Genomic DNA, 20,219 nt, shown 5'->3' on the forward strand with positions numbered 1-20,219 from the left:
AACAGGTTGAATTGTCGGGAGAACGAGCATTCTCCGACTTAACTCCCCGGCGCGAGGCTGATTCCCGACAGAATCAGCCTCGCGCTGGCCGCGAGGCAGCACTTTTGTTGGGTTTCTTCTCTCATCCCCCGGGTATGAGAGAAGAATTCACGACAATTGCGGGTCACTAGCAGCTGAATTGAATAGCGTCGGGAGCCAATTCCCGGCGCTATTCATAAGTTGCCGAAATGAATCGACCCCAATGTGTATGCACAGTTACGCTTAGAGAACTGTAATTGGTGGGGGAAGGGCAACTAACATAAACAAGCAATGTGTAGTGCTTTTATCAGATATGAAGAGTTAATACATTTTAGATATCTGAATTTACTACACATTATTCATTTGTTCTGTGGTTTCCATGCACCCACAAAACAAATGTAATATGGAGACTAAAGATCTAGAACTAGACTTGCCTTACTAGATAAGTATATCCACACCATTGATCACTGTATACTGGCCACCTCTTCCTTTCAGACACCACCATCTCCTACACTTACCCTACTACCAACATCTTATAACAGTCTGAAAACAAAAATTCAGACAAGTTGGCACAGAAGGGGTAATTAAATTCTCAGGGCCAGCACAAATATTGCCAATCCTCACAGTAGAGCTACAGCGCAAATCCTGCACACCTCAAGGCTTAGAGATCAGCTGTCGTTTACTTCTGGCTGACCATGCAGTCCATGGGGGCCAGCAATCCCCATCACCTGAAACTCTGTATGCCATTAGACTACAGAGAACTGTATGGCTAGACGATACTGCAGGCCTCAGCCTCTGCTCCTGTTTTATTACATAGGTGAAGCCTTTACATTAGCTGCAATATCTAGTAGAATGGCACCCCTAGTCCAAGGCCTCATGATGCTGGACTATGGGTAGATCGACACATTGGATGGAATAGAATTTAAAAAAAAAAAAAAAAAAAACACCCACTAGTTTTAAGCAGCTGCTTTTACACTTATCAAAAAAACAAAACAAAAACATAAGTTATCACAAAACTGTATTCATTCTGTAAACAAAGGATGAAGCAACGCTATTAAAGAAAATACTGAGGTAGCAACAGCTTTACAGGAACCTGAAATAGTGCAGTTACTATAGCAACCGGATTCCTGCAGACTCTAGTAGAGATTATGAAGTCTGCTGAAGTCAATTTGCTCTCAAACACGTGCATCATTTCTGACAGCTGTGACATTCTAGCCAAGTCACCACATATGAAGCAGCAAAGAAGGATTACAAGTCCCAGCATGGAAAGGAAGTGTTGTGATGAACACATGCAGGGGTGGGCTACACCGAACATTGCAGGGAAAGCTAGCAATCATATCAAGTGGCCAAGTGCCACTGCTGGCCCACTCACCAACACTATTGTACACAACAGCATGCTGTACTCATGCCAGGTATAAATGGACACTTATGAGCCAGACATTACACCTGGATGTGTGACTTGGGCTGGGTACATTATGAGGTGCTCCTGGATACAAGACACCCAGGGACTGATGTCCCTACAGTCAGACTCCTGTCCAAACCCCAAAGGGTGGGACCGAGCTCCCACGTAGCAGCCTGGCAGGGGCAAAACCGTCAGACTGTTGAAGTTTTTTAATCTAGAAAATATATATGTCTCTGGAGCTCACGGATGTGACCGGCTTCCCCGGGCACATTCCTAAAACTGGTCTGGTTAGGGGGAGGAGCCAGTCACCTGATCACCCCATGTACTCCAGCCTCCTCTATGGATGATACAGAAAGGTATATCATTTGTAGCAGATTGGTGGGTTTGTACACCTGATAAGTCTGTACAACATTGTATCAGACAGGCTCTGGTACAGCCTATGCATATGAGAACTATCTGCATGTGTGAAGGGCTGACTACAGGTACCACCGACATCACAACTGGAAGGTCACAATTAAATTCATGCATAGTGGTGATGTCTGGTCCAATATACCAAGCATCTGACTGGTAAGTGTCCACCTAGCTTCCCTCATCTACACTCTTTCTAGTGTCTACCCAGCCTTAGAGATTACCCAATGACTAAGGACAATGACCAACTCCCTAATATACATGTTCTGTGCATAAGGCAAAATAAATTGTCCCATTACATTTAGCCACTATAAGGACATGTACATACATTTCCATACAAGTTACTATTTCTTGGCTGTACACAGGAAGCACTAGTCACATGTTAGTAAAGGGTGTGGTTCATCAAATCGACAGTATCTAGGTCGACAATGTTTAGGTCGACCACTATATATGTCGACATGGATGGAAGGTCGACAGGGTTTCTAGGTCGACAGGTCTAAAGGTTGACATGAGGATTTTTTTTTTTGGGCGTAGTTTTCTTCGTAGAGTGACTGGGATCCCAAATTAGTGCACTGCTTCGCTCGCCATGCTTTGGGCATGGTGCCTTCGCTCCGCTACCGCTTCGCTCGGCAGATAACCGTTCCAATCGTAGTCCACGTGGATCGTTAAGTATGAAAAAAATTCAAAAAAATAAAAATGTGAAAAACTCATGTCGACCTTTAGACCTGTTGACCTAGAAACCCTGTCGACCTTCCATCCATGTCAACCTAGTGACTGTCGACCTATAGTGGTCGACCTAAACATTGTCGATCTTCAGACCGGATCCTGTTAGTAAATACCAGACAGCTAATTTACATGGGACTACAAGTGAGCCATGGCTGGGGGTAGCGAGAATGGCTGCCATGTGCTTAAAAAGGGGTAAACCCCTTTCTCACAAGTCACATAGGCAATGCTGTCCCACTTATCTACATCAGGGCTACATGTGTTACAGTGTGGCGAGAGATACAGCTTAAGTCTGCCATTAGACGGGGTAATTACTTTCAGTTTCAAGGGAGGAAGTAATAGTGTAAAATTCCAAGTTTGCATTGACAGGAACTGAAGTCAGAAGGTCTGAGGATTGCAAGTGTGCAAGTTACTGTGATCACGGGACAGGTCACCTGACCTCCCACTCAAAATATAGACAGAAGGGACTATTCCCACAACACCCGTAGAGTGGGAACAGAACCTGTGGTGAGCACAGCATGCCACCAAGCCCGCTGTGTGGCAAGCGCTGCGAGCCCACAAGGGGCTTCATTCTACTCTCCTCCCCCCCCCCCCCACTGTGCTGCGGCTGGGATGACCGCCGGTAATTTGGCCCCAACCGCCAAATCTCACACAGAAGCTTCCTTTGCAGTGCAGATGTGAAACAGATGATATCAAGCAGAGGGGTCAGCTATTTGTATACTGCAATAGTCAGCACAGCCTATAGGCTCTAGATCAAGCATGTCCAAACTGCAGCCCTCCAGTTGAGAAACTACATATCGCAGCATGCCCTGACAGTTTTGCCGTCACAGAATGCTAAAGCTGTGTCAGGGCATGCTGGAATGTGTAGTTTCTCAACAGCTGGGGGGCCACAGTTTGGACATGCCTGCTCTAGATTGTTAAAGGCACATCTTACTTGCTTAGACTGCGCAATGGCAAAACTAACCAAGACTTGTTTTGTTTGAAAACTAAACAAATTGTTGCCCCCAAACTTGGCTACTTGGCCAATTTGTGGTGGGTTAAATAAACCTAAACCCCATATATAGATGGCCAAAACTTGCATTTTATGTCCACTAATAGGATTCTCAGAATACAGGAATAGGGCATGTATAGGGTAGGCCATTAATACCCCTTTCACGTCATCAAAATAACCAGGGTTATTGCCAGGTTAACATGGGTCAAGGTGCAGCGTACAAGCGCCAAAGTGAATAGCCTGGGTTCAAAGAACAATTAGACATGGGTCATTGTGCACTGAAAGTCTGACCTGGTATATACAGCCCGGGTCTCAGAAAAAGGGGCTGATTGGCTGTTTATGTGCTGTGGGTTGGGTATGTGTGACCAGCAGTCAGGAGACTGCCTGAGAATACAGATGGCGGGAACCTGGCATTTAGATGCCTGGCAAGGGTTTGAGCACAACAAATAGTCCCTGTTAGACAGTCCGGATAGTGAGGGGGTGGGATGTAGGTGCTGGTATTGTGACTGGTGGTCTACTGACTTAGTCACATAACTATATCCCCCTGCTGAAAACATGAAGTTGTGTTCACAGCACTTTATACACTTATTGAACTATGGGTACATTAAATAACATGAAACCGTATTTTCATGCAAGGGGGAACTGTATCACCTGGTAGATACACTATATACAGCATCAACTGAATAGGTTGTTATAGATATAGGGAGGTATGCAAGTTGCTCCGATCATTTCAAAGCTAATGAATTCCCCCCACCGAGTATTCAATCAGGGCCGTTTCTGCCAGTTTTGAAGGCATTTTTGATTGGAAGAAGTGTCAGATTGGCTGTTCAGCTAATGGCTATAATATTACCCAGCTAAGTTTAGACTATTACACAGCAGACTATGCAAATGCTGTCTACAACAGGAAGCTCACACATGGGAAGTGCAGATCTGAGACTGAGGAATGGGAATACTGGCTGATTGCCAGGTGTGTGTGTGGGGGGGGGGGGTGGGTGCGTGTGACAGCACCTTAGTAAGAAAATATTACCTAGGAAGTAACACAGCTTTAAAGCAAAATGTATTTAAATAGAAAATAAAACCACAAGTTTGCCATTAACAAATATCAAAGGCTGAATATACATGAAAGCATACCCTTTAAATACACATCACATTACAGGGCAGACCTGGGGTCAGTGTGTGTGAACGCATCAGACCCGGGAATTTCTGGGGTTTTGGTGCAGTGTGAATGAAGGGTCTCAGACAGACCTAGGAAATTCCCAGGTTGATAAACCTGGGTCGTACCCATGTATATCACGTCTTATGTCTGAGTGGGGTATTAGGCTCAAGTTGGGTACTGCAAGCAGTTCAGTGAATGAAAATTCAAATCCATGCTTTCAGGAAACGTATTTCAGTGTGCATCCCCCGAGCAGGTGAAACGTTCAAGGTCAGGAAGAAGTGCATAACCTCTTGTGCACAACTCACAATACACATGGGGCCATCAATAGTATATTTTGGCCAATAAAAGACATGTCAAATTGCTTGAATGTGCAACATGTATGGTGAGGTGTAGACAATGTAGGCCAGACATGTAAAGTTTGTTTTTTTAATGAGAACCTTTATAAAAAAAAAAAAAAACACCTCAGAAATCACTTAACATTTTGGTTTACAGTAAAATGTCTGAAGACTCTGAACACACTTGTAGGCACCACATGTCCCACCATTACAAAAAACTAAAAACAATTCGATACCTTTTAAGAACCTCCAACAGTTTTCATATTGCCAATAACGGCCTTCTATACTGTTCTGCTATTAGTTATTTTTGGGGGGAAATGCGACATGTCCACAAATAGAGATTCCTAACAGAAAGTTCCATTTCTTGGGTACTTGCATTACCTAATGGTCACTTGTTAACATTTGTCTGGCTAAATGAACCCATCCGGTTTTAGTTACAGCCATAGCCCACGTTGTCACTTGATTGTCCACCAAACAGTGGGATACCAGTTAGCTGCTGACTAAAATAAACTAATGCATGGTAAGGAATTCAGACTAAGGCAAGGTACACAGATGTGTATCTAAGCAGATGGCGCAACCAATGGGACGATAGATTGTGTGGCCCATACACACTTCACAATGCTGTGGGCGACAGCGCAGTGTAACATTGCCCACCGCATTAAGTGTGCATGCAATCATTCCCCAAGTGAACCTGCACTTCAAAGGGGTAGTGAGCTAACATTAACTGAGAGAGGCCCATTTTGGGCACCCAAATGTGTCTTTTCACGATCACCCCCATTAGTTTAGTTGGGTTTAGGTGCTTTGCGCACCTAAACCCAACTGTACTGGGAGTGACAGGGGCAATAACAGGGGCCATTTGAATATCACCCCTCTCCCATCACTTTAGATGGGAGATAGGGTAATTCAAATCTTTAACGTGCCCCCTAAGATTCTAGTGAGCCAAAGGAGAATTCACTTAAAGGGTGGAATTCAAATTATATATCACGCCCAATCTCCTGTCTAAAATGATCCCCGTTATCACGCATATCCCAGCCATAGTAATCAGGTTTAGCCGTGTAAAGGGTTGGGTGCCTCGCTACTCCAAGGGCAGCAAGCTGAAATAATTATACCATGCCCCCGAGGGCAGAAACAGAACAGGTGTAGAAAGGGGTGAAAAGAATTGAATCCCACCCAAAGTATGAAGGGATCTTTTAAAATAAGGAGCAACTACTCAAGGTCACTCCTGTCTGAAGCAGAGGTGCACTAGTAAGAACTCAATCCCAAAAACGTATTTACTATTTACACAACTTTTGTTTCCAGTGTCAACAGTTACCTGCACATCCTAGGCCCCTCCCCCACTAAGGCCGTAATCACATTTGGTTTCCAGTGTAATTGTTGGCCTATGCATCTTTCAGAGGCCTTACAGCAGATGTATAGTAATAATGGGCCTACTATATTGTTACAGCCTCACGTTCAAGAGCCCCAGATAATGGAAGTACACCTGTTTTTCATCCCAATCTACTTCATACTAACCAAATGACATTGCTCTCTGCTGGCAACATCCAGGAGAGCCACGTAATGACATGGTTTGTACATGCTGCCCTACTGACCCAGCAATGCACAGCCTGTAGTAAGCTGCTCACTGAAGCAGAAAATTAGTTCTGTAACATCCGTGATGAGGTTATTGCCAGTGCGGAAGCCAGAATAAGATTCTACCACATGACATACTGTGACTGGTTTCTTAGCCAGATCCCAGAAATCCAGCATTGCAAAGATCACACTGATCACTAGTCACAGCAGGGATGTTACATGTCACTGCAGCCCAATGAGAGAATAAAGGACAATCCATCTTAGACATACAAATGTCAATCTAAGAATAACTTTATCTTATTTATATAAATTAAGTCTACAGGTGTTGTACAGTCAACATTGGTCAGATCACCTACCTAAATTAGTGCTAAAGCCCCCATACACTACAGCGATGTGTCTGAGGCTGAAGTCAGGAGATTTCCCTTGAACCCTCTCAGGAGCGGTTCCATACGATGCAATATATCTTATGCAAACCCAGCCATGCCTATGGGAACAGACATATCACGAGTGCAGCACTAGCAATCTAAGGGAGCCGACCGGACCGGTAACTTGCATCAGATCTGAAACATCCCATATGCCCGATTTCACCCAATATATCGGCCTGAATGCCCAAAATTGGGCATTATCGTTCTAGTGTATAGGGCCCTTAAGTCTAGTGCCAATCATGCAATGATCACAATGAAGCAGGCCTGACTGTTTTCAATGGGTAAAAAAACAAAACAAATAAAGTCAGATCTATAGAAATCCAGGAGGGTCTAATCTCATGAACAGTATATTTGCAGAAGTAGTACGGAACCTAAAGTCTCAGCCTCACATAGGTATGGTGTAAAAGCCCAGCCAATCTGCTTCAGCAGCAAAGACATTAATGTGAGCGGAGATGCTCAAGGCATGCTCACTAATAGGATACAGCTCACCCACACCAGTCTGCATCCTGCTGGGGGGAAGGTGGGATGTGTTAACACCATCTGTCAGTAGAGAACACAGGATTCTGCACACCTTCACTGATGAGCAGCAAACCCTGAGACTGCAGATTACAGCTCAGCAAGGCCCATCACAAAATGGTCCTCCGCGGAAACGTGATGCAATACTGGCAGCAAGCAGGAAACCCCCTGAAGGTCACATGCTGACCCACATACTGAAGAACTGTCACATAACACAATTCTGTATTATATGATTGGCAGGGTTATGCCTCACTAGAGATGGGAAAGGCCAGTTTGTGCTGCTGTCAGACAGCAATAGCAAGCAGTCACCTCAGTACACATGACCTTGGTTTGGTAGCAATCTTCTTCCGATATTGTCGTAAGATAGACAGTAGAAAACAGGATGAGTCCAAAGGTAAGATTATATAGATTACACATGCAACACTGGGCTCGTGATGCCAGGCTGTAACAGACTTCCTGCTCACACACTGGCTGGATGTAAGAAACGCAAGGTACCCATCATAATGGAGAACATACATGGATGAGAGACAGACCCAGCATAGCAAGAGCACAGTACAGCTCTCCCATATCACCTCCTTACAGGCGATTACATGTGGAATCTATGGGGCCTGTAGCAATCACCTAGCACTGCTGCCTACACTATGACATGCATCAGCAACACTGGAGCACAGCCTGGTCTGCCCAATACCATGTCCTGCAGCTCATTCACCAATAGATGTTACACCTCACTACACAGGAGATTACGCTCATCTCCTAGGCAAATCCAGCCCATCACCCACACAAAAAAAACAAAAAAAAAAAAACACCCCTTTTATAGAGTTAAAGATTAAATTAACTATTAATGCTATATGACCATCCATCCTTGTTGAATAGCTACTGAAATGTCTGACAATTATATACACGTCAATGTCTGACAAAAATATATACACGTCTGAGGTCACTCCTGTAAATAAAATTATCACACACACACTGTATGAGTTGTAAATGTAGATATAAGGATGTGCGGCGTAAATATATCACACAGCAGTAAGAGGTTACCCACCACCCCCGGCCACACACACACTCATCAGCACCCACTGCCCCGGATCCCGGCGACCCCTCCCCAGTCTTCCCTCTGCAGTCATGTGACCGCTGCTCGCCAGCTGCTGGAATCACGGGTGACGTCACACCGGGCTCCCCGGGTGATTGCCCCCCACCCCTCTCCTCCCGGTCACCGAAAGCACATACACCCCTATAAGCCCAGAGGCAGCACCGGAGAGTGACGGGAAGATGGAGGAGCCGGTCACATGACCAGGGAGCCCGGTACAGATGTCTACACGGGGAAGAGAGATCAGAGATATTGATGACACTATAAACCCGGACCGGCGTCCCCTCCCCCCGGGCGCCCAGTGACACTTACCGCTGAACACCATGGCTGACGAAGCGCCCATCACCGCGAAGAAGGCGGAGTACTCGGGAGCGGGAGCAGTAGGGGTGGACATGGCTGCGGCTGTCGGACGCGTCCACTGACAGAGGCGGAGAGATGCTAGGTCCGGGCGGCGGCGGGGAGGGAGCGGCTGAGGAGGAGGGGAGCGGGCCTGCTAATGCTGCTGCTACTGCTGCTCCTGTCACACCGGCTGCGCCTCTCACACTGGAAGAGCTCCGGAGCCGCTCAGCGCTCTAAATACCTCACCGCAGCGCAAAATGGCCGCAGCTCCCTGGTCACATGACGCGCCGCTGATCACGCCACGCCCCCTCCTCGGCCGGGCCGTGCCATCGTGCTAGGGGGAGGGGTGGGGGCGAGCCCCGCCGCCGGTCTTACCCGCACTCTGCCGGGGCTGTCATGCTCTGTGCCGTTATTACGGTGTACGGCGCCGTTATCCTGTCCTTACGCTCCTGCACCGAAACGGGTCAGTGTCGTCGTCCCCCCCGCCGGTCAGTGTTGGTATCGGCCGCCTGGCTGGGTGTAACGCGAGGTGCGCCAGGCAGCAGCAGCGCAGCGGTGGCAGCATCAGGGATGGTGTGTAATGTCACGGTGCTGCTGCTGGGTGCGACTGGGGTGGCTCTGACTGTGTGACACTGCACTGCCAGCTCTAGCTATATATCTATATATATAGATATATATATCTATATAGATATATATATATATATATATATATATATATATATATATATATACATTTCTCTATCGTCCTAGTGGATGCTGGGGTTCCTGAAAGGACCATGGGGAATAGCGGCTCCGCAGGAGACAGGGCACAAAAAGTAAAGCTTTACGATCAGGTGGTGTGTACTGGCTCCTCCCCCTATGACCCTCCTCCAAGCCTCAGTAAGATTTTTGTGCCCGGCCGAGAAGGGTGCAATCTAGGTGGCTCTCCTAAAGAGCTGCTTAGAAAAGTTTAGCTTAGGTTTTTTATTTTACAGTGAGTCCTGCTGGCAACAGGATCACTGCAACGAGGGACTTAGGGGAGAAGAAGTGAACTCACCTGCGTGCAGGATGGATTGGCTTCTTGGCTACTGGACATCAGCTCCAGAGGGACGATCACAGGTACAGCCTGGATGGTCACCGGAGCCTTGCCGCCGGCCCCCTTGCAGATGCTGAAGTAAGAAGAGGTCCAGAATCGGCGGCAGAAGACTCCTCAGTCTTCTAAAGGTAGCGCACAGCACTGCAGCTGTGCGCCATTTTCCTCTCAGCACACTTCACACGGCAGTCACTGAGGGTGCAGGGCGCTGGGAGGGGGGCGCCCTGGGAGGCAAATGAAAACCTATTTTGGCTAAAAATACCTCACATATAGCCTCCGGAGGCTATATGGAGATATTTAACCCCTGCCAGAATCCGTTAAGAGCGGGAGACGAGGCCGCCGAAAAAGGGGCGGGGCCTATCGCCTCAGCACACAGCGCCATTTTCCCTCACAGAAAGGCTGGAGGGAAGGCTCCCAGGCTCTCCCCTGCACTGCACTACAGAAACAGGGTTAAAACAGAGAGGGGGGGCACTAATTTGGCGTTAGAAATATATAAAAAAGATGCTATAAGGGAAAACACTTATATAAGGTTGTCCCTATATAATTATAGCGTTTTTGGTGTGTGCTGGCAAACTCTCCCTCTGTCTCTCCAAAGGGCTAGTGGGTCCTGTCCTCTATCAGAGCATTCCCTGTGTGTGTGCTGTGTGTCGGTACGTGTGTGTCGACATGTATGAGGACGATGTTGGTGAGGAGGCGGAGCAATTGCCTGTAATGGTGATGTCACTCTCTAGGGAGTCGACACCGGAATGGATGGCTTATTTAGGGAATTACGTGATAATGTCAACACGCTGCAAGGTCGGTTGACGACATGAGACGGCCGACAAACAATTAGTACCGGTCCAGACGTCTCAAAAACACCGTCAGGGGTTTTAAAATGCCCGTTTACTTTAGTCGGTCGACACAGACAGGGACACTGAATCCAGTGTCGACGGTGAATAAACAAACGTATTCCTTATTAGGGCCACACGTTAAAGGCAATGAAGGAGGTGTTACATATTTCTGATACTACAAGTACCACAAAAGAGGGTATTATGTGGGATGTGAAAAAACTACCGTAGTTTTTCCTGAATCAGATAAATTAAATAAAGTGTGTGATGATGCGTGGGTTCCCCCCGATAGAAAATTATGGGCGGTATACCCTTTCCCGCCAGAAGTTAGGGCGCGTTGGGAAACACCCCTTAGGGTGGATAAGGCGCTCACACGCTTATCAAAACAAGTGGCGGTACCGTCTATAGATAGGGCCGTCCTCAAGGACCAGCTGACAGGAGGCTGGAAAATATCATAAAAAGTATATACACACATACTGGTGTTATACTGCGACCAGCGATCGCCTCAGCCTGGATGTGCAGAGCTGGGGTGGCTTGGTCGGATTCCCTGACTAAAAATATTGATACCCTTGACAGGGACAGTATTTTATTGACTATAGAGCATTTAAAGGATGCATTTCTATATATGCGAGATGCACAGAGGGATATTTGCACTCTGGCATCAAGAGTAAATGCGATGTCCATATCTGCCAGAAGATGTTATGGACACGACAGTGGTCAGGTGATGCAGATTCCAAACGGCACAAAGGTGTATTGCCGTATAAAGGAAGAGGAGTTATTTGGGGTCGGTCCATCGGACCTGGTGGCCACGGCAACTGCTGGAAAATCCACCGTTTTTACCCTAAGTCACATCTCTGCAGAAAAAGACACCGTCTTTTCAGCCTCAGTCCTTTCGTCCCTATAAGATCATATCTGCCCAGGGATAGAGGAAAGGGAAGAAGACTGCAGCAGGCAGCCCATTCCCAGGAACAGAAGCGTTCCACCGCTTCTGACAAGTTCTCAGCATGGCGCTGAGACTGTACAGGACCCCTGGATCCTACAAGTAGTATCCCAGGGGTACAGATTGGAATGTCGAGACGTTTCCCCTTCGCAGGCTCCTGAAGTCTGCTTTACCAAGGTCTCCCTCCGACAAGGAGGCAGTATGGGAAAAAATTCACAAGCTGTATTCCCAGCAGGTGATAATTAAATTACCCCTCCTACTACAAGAAAAGGGGTATTATTCCACACTATATTGTGGTACTGAAGCCAGAAGGCTAGGTGAGACTTATTCTAAAAAAAATTTTTTTGAACACTTACAAAGGTTCAAATCAAGATGGAGTCACTCAGAGCAGTGATAACGAACCAGGAAGAAGGGGACTATATAGTGTCCCGGGACATCAGGGATGCTTACCTCTATGTCCCAAATTTGCCCTTCTCACTAAGGGTACCTCAGGTTCGTGGTGCAGAACTGTCACTATCAGTTTCAGACGCTGCCGTTTGGATTGTCCACGGCACCCCGGGTCTTTACCAAGGTAATGGCCGAAATGATGATTCTTCTTCGAAGAAAAGGCGTCTTAATTATCCCTTACTTGGACGATCTCCTGATAAGGGCATAGTCCAGGGAACAGTTGGAGGTCGGAGTAGCACTATCTCGGATACTGCTACAACAGCACGGGTGGATTCTAAATATTCCAAAATCGCAGCTGATCCCGACGACACGTCTGCTGTGCCTAGGGATGATTCTGGACACAGTCCAGAAAAAGGTGTTTCTCCCGGAAGAGAAAGCCAGGGAGTTATCCGAGCTAGTCAGGAACCTCCTAAAAACAGTGCATCATTGCACAAGGGTCCTGGTAAAAATGGTGGCTTCCTACGAAGCAATTCCATTCGGCAGATTTCACGCAAGAACTTTTCAGTGGGATCTGCTGGACAAATGGTCCGGATCGCATCTTCAGATGCATCAGCGGATAACCCTATATCCAAGGACAAGGGTGTCTCTCCTGTGGTGGTTATAGAGTGCTCATCTTCTAGAGGGCCGCAGATTCGGCATTCAGGATTGGATGCTGGTGACCACGGAGCCCAGCCCGAGAGGCTGGGGAGCAGTCACACAAGGAAAAAATTTCCAGGGAGTGTGATCAAGTCTGGAGACTTTTCTCCACATAAATATACTGGAGCTAAGGGTAAATTTATAATGCTCTAAGCTTAGCAAGACCTCTGCTTCAAGGTCAGCCGGTATTGATCCAGTGGGAAAAACATCACGGCAGTCGCCCACGTAAACAGACAGGGCGACACAAGAAGCAGGAGGGCAATGGCAAAAACTGCAAGGACTTTTCGCTGGGCGGAAAATCATGTGATAGCACTGTCAGCAGTGTTTCATCCCGGGAATGGAAACTGGGAAGCAGACTTCCTCAGCAGGCACGACCTCCACCCGGGAGAGTGGAAACTTCATCGGGAAGTTTTTTCCACATGATTGTAAACCGTTGGGAAATACCAAAGGTGGACATGATGGCGTCCCGTCTGAACAAAAAACGGGACAGGTATTGCGCCAGGTCAAGAGACCCTCAGGCAATAGCTGTGGACGTTCTGGTAACACCGTGGGTGTACCAGTCGGTGTATGTGTTCCCTCCTCTGCTTCTCATACCTAAGGTGCTGAGAATTATAAGACGTAGAGGAGTAAGAACTATACTCATGGCTCCGGATTGGCCAAGAAGGACTTGGTACCCGGAACTTCAAGAGATGCTTACAGAGGTCTTATGGCCTCTGCCGCTAAGAAGGGACTTGCTTCAGCAAGTACCATGTCTGTTCCAAGACTTACCGCAGCTGCGTTTGTCGGCATGGCGGTGGAACGCCGGATCCTAAGGGAAAAAGGCATTCCGGAAGAGGTCATTCCTACCCTGGTCAAAGCCAGAAAGGAGGTGACCGCACAACATTATCACCACATGTGGCGAAAATATGTTGCGTGGTGTGAGGCCAGGAAGGCCCCACAAAGAAATTTCAACTCGGTCGTTTCCTGCATTTCCTGCAAACAGGAGTGTCTATGGGCCTCAAATTGGGGTCCATTAAGGTTCAAATTTCGGCCCTGTCGATTTTCTTCCAGAAAGAATTGGCTTCAGTTCCTGAAGTCCAGAAGTTTGTCAAGGGAGTATTGCATATACAACCCCCTTTTGTGCCTCCAGTGGCACTGTGGGATCTCAACGTAGTTCTGGGATTCCTCAAATCACATTGGTTTAAAACCAGTCAAATCTGTGGATTTGAAGCATCTCACATGAAAAGTGACCATGCTCTTGGCCCTGGCCTGGACCAGGCGAGTGTCAAATTGGTGGTTTTTTCTCAAAAAAGCCCATATCTGTTTGTCCATTCGGACAGGGCAGAGCTGCGGACTCGTCCCCAGTTCTCTCCCTAAGGTGGTGTCAGTGTTTCACCTGAACCAGCTTATTGTGGTGCCTTGCACCTACTAGGGACTTGGAGGACTCCAAGTTGCTAGATGTTGTCAGGGCCCTGAAAATATGTTCCAGGACGGCTGGAGTCAGGAAAACTGACTTGCTGTTATCCTGTATGCACCCAACAAACTGGGTGCTCTTGCTTCTAAGCAGACTATTGCTAGTTGGATGTGTAATACAATTCAGCTTGCACATTCTGTGGCAGGCCTGCCACAGCCAAAATATGTAAATGCCCATTCCACAAGGAAGGTGGGCTCATCTTGGGCGGCTGCCCGAGGGGTCTCGGCTTTACAACTTTGCCGAGCGGTTATTTAGTCAGGGGCAAACACGTTTGTAAAATCCTACAAATTTGATACCCTGGCTAAGGAGGACCTGGAGTTCTCTCATTCGGTGCTGCAGAGTCATCCGCACTCTCCCGCCCGTTTGGGAGCTTTGGTATTATCCCCATGGTCCTTTCAGGAACCCCAGCATCCACTAGGACGATAGAGAAAATAAGAATTTACTTACCGATAATTCTATTTCTCGGAGTCCGTAGTGGATGCTGGGCGCCCATCCCAAGTGCGGATTGTCTGCAATACTTGTACATAGTTACAAAAATCGGGTTATTATTGTTGTGAGCCATCTTTTCAGAGGCTCCGCTGTTATCATACTGTTAACTGGGTTCAGATCACAGGTTGTACAGTGTGATTGGTGTGGCTGGTATGAGTCTTACCCGGGATTCAAAATCCTTCCTTATTGTGTACGCTCGTCCGGGCACAGTACCTAACTGAGGCTTGGAGGAGGGTCATAGGGGGAGGAGCCAGTACACACCACCTGATCGTAAAGCTTTACTTTTTGTGCCCTGTCTCCTGCGGAGCCGCTATTCCCCATGGTCCTTTCAGGAACCCCAGCATCCACTACGGACTCCGAGAAATAGAATTATCGGTAAGTAAATTCTTATTATACATACATACACATACACATACACATAGTGCCTTTGTTGTGAACTGCTTTTACATGAGTTGTTGACGTTTTCATATTGGTATATACACTCACCTTCCTCCTATTTATGATATATATACTTATCCCTTATTAAATTCTGGGTTTTATTTTTATTTGGACCCCACTCCTCCCTTTCACTAACATTGCTCTTTACTGATATTTCCAGACCTTCCATTTGAACATCTATGTCTAACTATTGACCATAGAAGGATCGTATAATTGTGCATTGATATAAGACCCCTGAAGAAGTCCTACAGACGAAACGCGTTTGAGGTATATATATATATATATATATATATATATATATATATATATATATAAAATCTGACCTGCTATCAGAATCTCTGTGGCTTCACCATCATTTATATGGTCATATGTTTGATGCCAATATTGGATGTTATTGTTCATTGTGAATTATCAATTGCACATTTATGTTATTTGTGCGTTTATAAATAAATGTGTGATTTTTGAATGTTTGTGACTATTGGCGGAGATAGTATATTTTTCTGTTAATCTCAGCTCCCTTTGGAATTCCCGCTTGTATCATCATATTGTACCCTATCTAACCGGGGGTACTTTCCTAAAGGTGTAGCTTAATCCATCAGCACATAGTAAGAACATATTTTTCTCTCTCTCTCTCTCTCTCTCTCTCTCTATGTTTGTATACATGCAGTATATAACTATATATATATATATATATATATATATATTATATATTAGTGTTCACTCTAGGATTTTTTTAGGGCAGGGTGCTGAGCATTGAAGAGGGCACATTTTTATTTTGAAGGGCGCATTTTTGATGTGATGCTTTGCGCACAAAGCATAGCGCATATGTTTATAGTTTTAGTACATACATTTTGCCCTTAGTAAATCATATACCCATGCATACATATAAGACACCTAACAGCTGTACTGAGAAACATACTGTATATGTCCAGTCTTCTTGAAAGATCGGCTGTAGCAAATACATAAGTAGATAATTATAAATGTCTCCTCCAGTGCTGAAGTAATTATAATCCTTATGTGTTATAAAACAGAAAAGTTAAACAATGGGTTAAAATATATAGGAAAAAATATAAGTCTGTTCTACTAGGGAAATACTGTAAGCAGTACATGCTCACTGCTTACCCTGTTCTTTCCCTCTTTATCAGAGTGCTGTGTTATTTACAGTGCCTCCTCTGCCATCCAGTTGCCTTAAGGCCCGCACACACTGGCCGATATATCGCGGGTCCGTCGGCCAGTGTGTACGGCCGATACGTCTGTGAACTCCGTCGTTCACAGACGTATCGCGTCGGCCCCGCAGCACAGCCGACGGCCAATATATCTAACGATATATTGGCGCGTCGCTGTGTGTGTACGGCGGTCGGCCAACCGCCCATACACATGCTGCGGCGGCTGGCGGTGATTGACAGCTGAACTGGGCGGCGTGTGTACACGCCCGCCCAGTTCATGACGTCAATCCCTGACGGATCGGGCAGTGTGTATGCACAGCACACTGCCCGATCCGTCCATAGATATATCTGCAGATCATTTGATCTGCAGATATATCTATCAGTGTCTATCTATCAGTATCTATCTACCTTAAGGATAGAAATTGTGTTCCAATTTCAGAGGTGGGCAAGGAGTGGACGACAACATTGTAACATGCCCTCTGACTGTTGCATTCTGTATACAAGGGGGTGATTTAAGGTCCTGCAGGGTGCACTGAAATAGGGCAGGGTGCTTTTTCACATTTAAAAAATGGGCAGGGTGCAGCACCCTGCTGAAACAGCCTAGATGGAACACTACATATTTATGTGAAAGGCCATTGTTGAAAGTGAATGGTTCACCACAGGGATGACCATCGAATAGTGGTGGTGATGCCACCATCGCAACATGCCTTGTGATGGTTTGTGGCCATTGTAAGGCAGCCATCTATGGTCCTGTACGCACAGTGGCCCATTGGACCCGGCACTTGCACAGTGCTTCTGCGCTGTAGACAGCACTTTCCGTGGTGTGTGCAGCACAATTTGTATGATGCAGCCATAGGATGGGTATGGGTAGAAAGGTTGCCATGGGTTAACAACCATCGCAAACATGGCATCAAATGGAAAATATCTCCGTCAAGCCCAGGAACATCAATGATTGCTAACAGTCGGCTTCCAATGTCCATCCCTAGCTCACCTTTGATGGACTCCACTATCCATTATCGGTACTTTCCATCAATGTCAGGAAACCATCGATGGGCACTACTAGTGGGAATGCCAAGCAGAAGTAAAGTTTAGGGTAGGGGCTGTCATGCATTAAGGAGCTAAACAGAGGGGGGATATCCCTCAAACCAATGGGCCAGATTCAGGGATGGGCCCAGTGTTAATTGAACAATTTTTGCCACTGCATGAGTCTAATGGGCCCTACACACTGGGCGATATTTCTCAAAGATATGAACGATCTCGTTCATTAATGAACGAGATCCCATTCATATCTTTGAGTGTGGAGGCACCAGCGATGATGTGCGGCCCCTCACTCGTTCATCGCTGGTCCCCCGTCGGCTGTAGATGCAGGCCAATATGGACAATCTCATCCATATTTGCCTGCACTTCAATGGAGCCGTGTGACGGGGGGAGTGAAGAAACTTCACTGCCCCCCCCCCCCCCCCCCCCCCCCGCCGGGTCACCCGTCGGCCGTATCCGCCGTCGGCCAGCTCGGCGGCTGATTGTTAAATGTGTAGGGCCCTTAAGTCGCACTGTGCATGCATCGCGGTGCAACGGATATAGGGCCCGATTTAGACCAGGCTGCGCTGCAAGGGGTCAACCTTAGTTCCAAACCGTCCGCATCAGGAGGTGGCCTCACACGTGCTGGACAGCCATACCCTGTGCTGGGCGGCCCCTAGCGTGTGCAGAGATGAACGCAGGTCTGGCTGTGTATGCATCTGCGTTCATCTCTGAATAACCCCCTTATTCTCAAAGTGATTGACAGTAAGTCACATTACAGTGTGTCTATGTGCTCTCGCATGGCAGAATCTTTTATTACAGGTTGAGTCTCCCTTATCCAAAATGCTTGGGACCAGAGGTATTTTGGATATGGGATTTTTCCGTATTTTGGAATAATTGCATACCATAATGAGATATCATGGTGATGGGACCTAAATCTAAGCACAGAATGCATTTATGTTACATATACACCTTATACACACAGCCTGAAGGTAATTTTAGCCAATATTTTTTATAACTTTGTGCATTAAACAAAGTGTGTCTACATTCACACAATTCATTTATGTTTCATATACACCTTATACACACAGCCTGAAGGTCATTTAATACAATATTTTTAATAACTTTGTGTATTAAACAAAGTTTGTGTACATTGAGCCATCAAAAAACAAAGGTTTCACTATCTCACTCTCACTCAAAAAAGTCCGTATTTCGGAATATTCCGTATTTCGGAATATTTGGATATGGGATACTCAACCTGTATATCATTATGTATTACTTTGAATAATTAGCGTTCTACTAAACTGTCCAATGAAACCGATAAAATATATGTGTACAAACGGACAGGTTTTGAAAGCAGCAATCTAAGTGTAGCCTCGCCGGCGAGTATACATAACAAATAGATAGTACACAGAGCATGTGAGGAATGCCTCATTTCTAATACCCGCAATCGCTTGCTGATAGGAAAGATTTGACAGACACAATTGTATAAAATTGCTTCTCAGAAAGCTTGTTAGATCTAGTCTGGCCTGTTTGCTTATTACTGGTTTATTTTTCGAGGTAGAGATGTGTTTAGTCTAACCACACTGACCTTTATAAGGTGTCTGCACCCGCCCTCCTAAACCCCTACTTGCCTTTGTAAAATGACATCCTATAATCGCCATAGGCACCTTCTCTTTGTTGACAAAAACCCATATTGACCAAGGGCCTAATTCAGATCTGATCGCAGCAGCAAATTTGTTAGCTAATGGGCAAAACCATGTGCACTGCAGGTGGGGCAGATATAACGTGCAGAGAGAGTTAGATTTGGGTGGGTTATTTTGTTTCTGTGCAGGGTAAATACTGGCTGCTTTATTTTTACACTGCAATTTAGATTTCAGTTTAACCCCCCACCCAAATCTAATTCTCTCTGCAAATGTTATATCTGCCCCCCCACACACACACACACACACACACACACACACCTGCAGTGCACATGGTTTTGCCCATTAGCTAATATATTTGCTGCTGCGATCAGGTCTGAATTAGGGGGGTCATTCCGAGTTGATCGCTCGCTAGCAGTTTTTAGCAGCCGTGCAAACGCATTGTCGCCGCCCACTGGGAGTGTATTTTCGCATTGCAGAAGTGCGAACGCCTGTGCAGCAGAGCGCCTGCAAAATCATTTTGTGCAAAACAAGACCAGCCCTGTAGTTACTCTTCATGTGAGTTGATTCTAACGACGGAGGGACGGCTTTTGACGTCACACACCCGCCCAGCGTTTGCCCAGCCACGCCTGCTTTTTCCCCGACATGCCTGCGTTTTTCTAAGCACTCCCTAAAAACGGACGGTTGACACCCAGAAACGCCCACCTCATGTCAATCTTCCTGCGTTCGGCCGTGCGACTGAAAGCTTTGCTAGAACCCGTGCAAAACCACAATGCTCTTTGTACCCGTACGGTACGCGTGCGCATTGCGGTGCATACGCATGCGCAGATTAGCCGTTTTTTTAGCTGATCGCTGTGCTGCGAACAACGGCAGCTAGCGATCAACTCGGAATGACCCCCTAGGTCCCAAGTATCTTCCCTTTTTAACAATTCCATTGACCGACAGGTTTTCCCCTTCATCAGGCCAATTTTTACGGCATAATTATTGTGAAAGGAAAAACGATAAATATGGGATAAAATAGCTCTTGATGTGACACGTTACAGTTTTGATTAACAGTGGTGTGGATTTTGTATAAGATATGACAACATTATGTGGCCTAGAGATAAAGGTGCCTATTTCAGC

The 20,219-nt window shown here is 46.4% G+C and overlaps 1 protein-coding gene and 1 long non-coding RNA gene across 2 annotated transcripts in view; one reads left to right on the forward strand and one right to left on the reverse strand.

Annotated features, from left to right (window-relative positions):
• Nucleotides 1-9,212, reverse strand: part of ATP6V0C (ATPase H+ transporting V0 subunit c) — a 29,717-nt gene extending 20,505 nt beyond the window's left edge. Inside the window, exon 1 of the mRNA XM_063935009.1 lies at nucleotides 8,943-9,212. Coding sequence (XP_063791079.1) covers nucleotides 8,943-9,024 — 82 coding nt within the window. The 5' untranslated portion in view covers nucleotides 9,025-9,212. The remainder of the gene's footprint in view (nucleotides 1-8,942) is intronic.
• A 121-nt stretch (nucleotides 9,213-9,333) lies between these two features.
• Nucleotides 9,334-20,219, forward strand: part of LOC134945611 (uncharacterized) — a 61,925-nt gene continuing 51,039 nt past the window's right edge. The window contains exons 1-2 of the long non-coding RNA XR_010182132.1: nucleotides 9,334-9,432; nucleotides 15,432-15,538. This is a non-coding gene — a long non-coding RNA (uncharacterized LOC134945611). The remainder of the gene's footprint in view (nucleotides 9,433-15,431; nucleotides 15,539-20,219) is intronic.

The sequence above is a fragment of the Pseudophryne corroboree genome, chromosome 7 (genome assembly GCF_028390025.1).
Source record: "Pseudophryne corroboree isolate aPseCor3 chromosome 7, aPseCor3.hap2, whole genome shotgun sequence".
NCBI lineage: Eukaryota > Metazoa > Chordata > Amphibia > Anura > Myobatrachidae > Pseudophryne > Pseudophryne corroboree.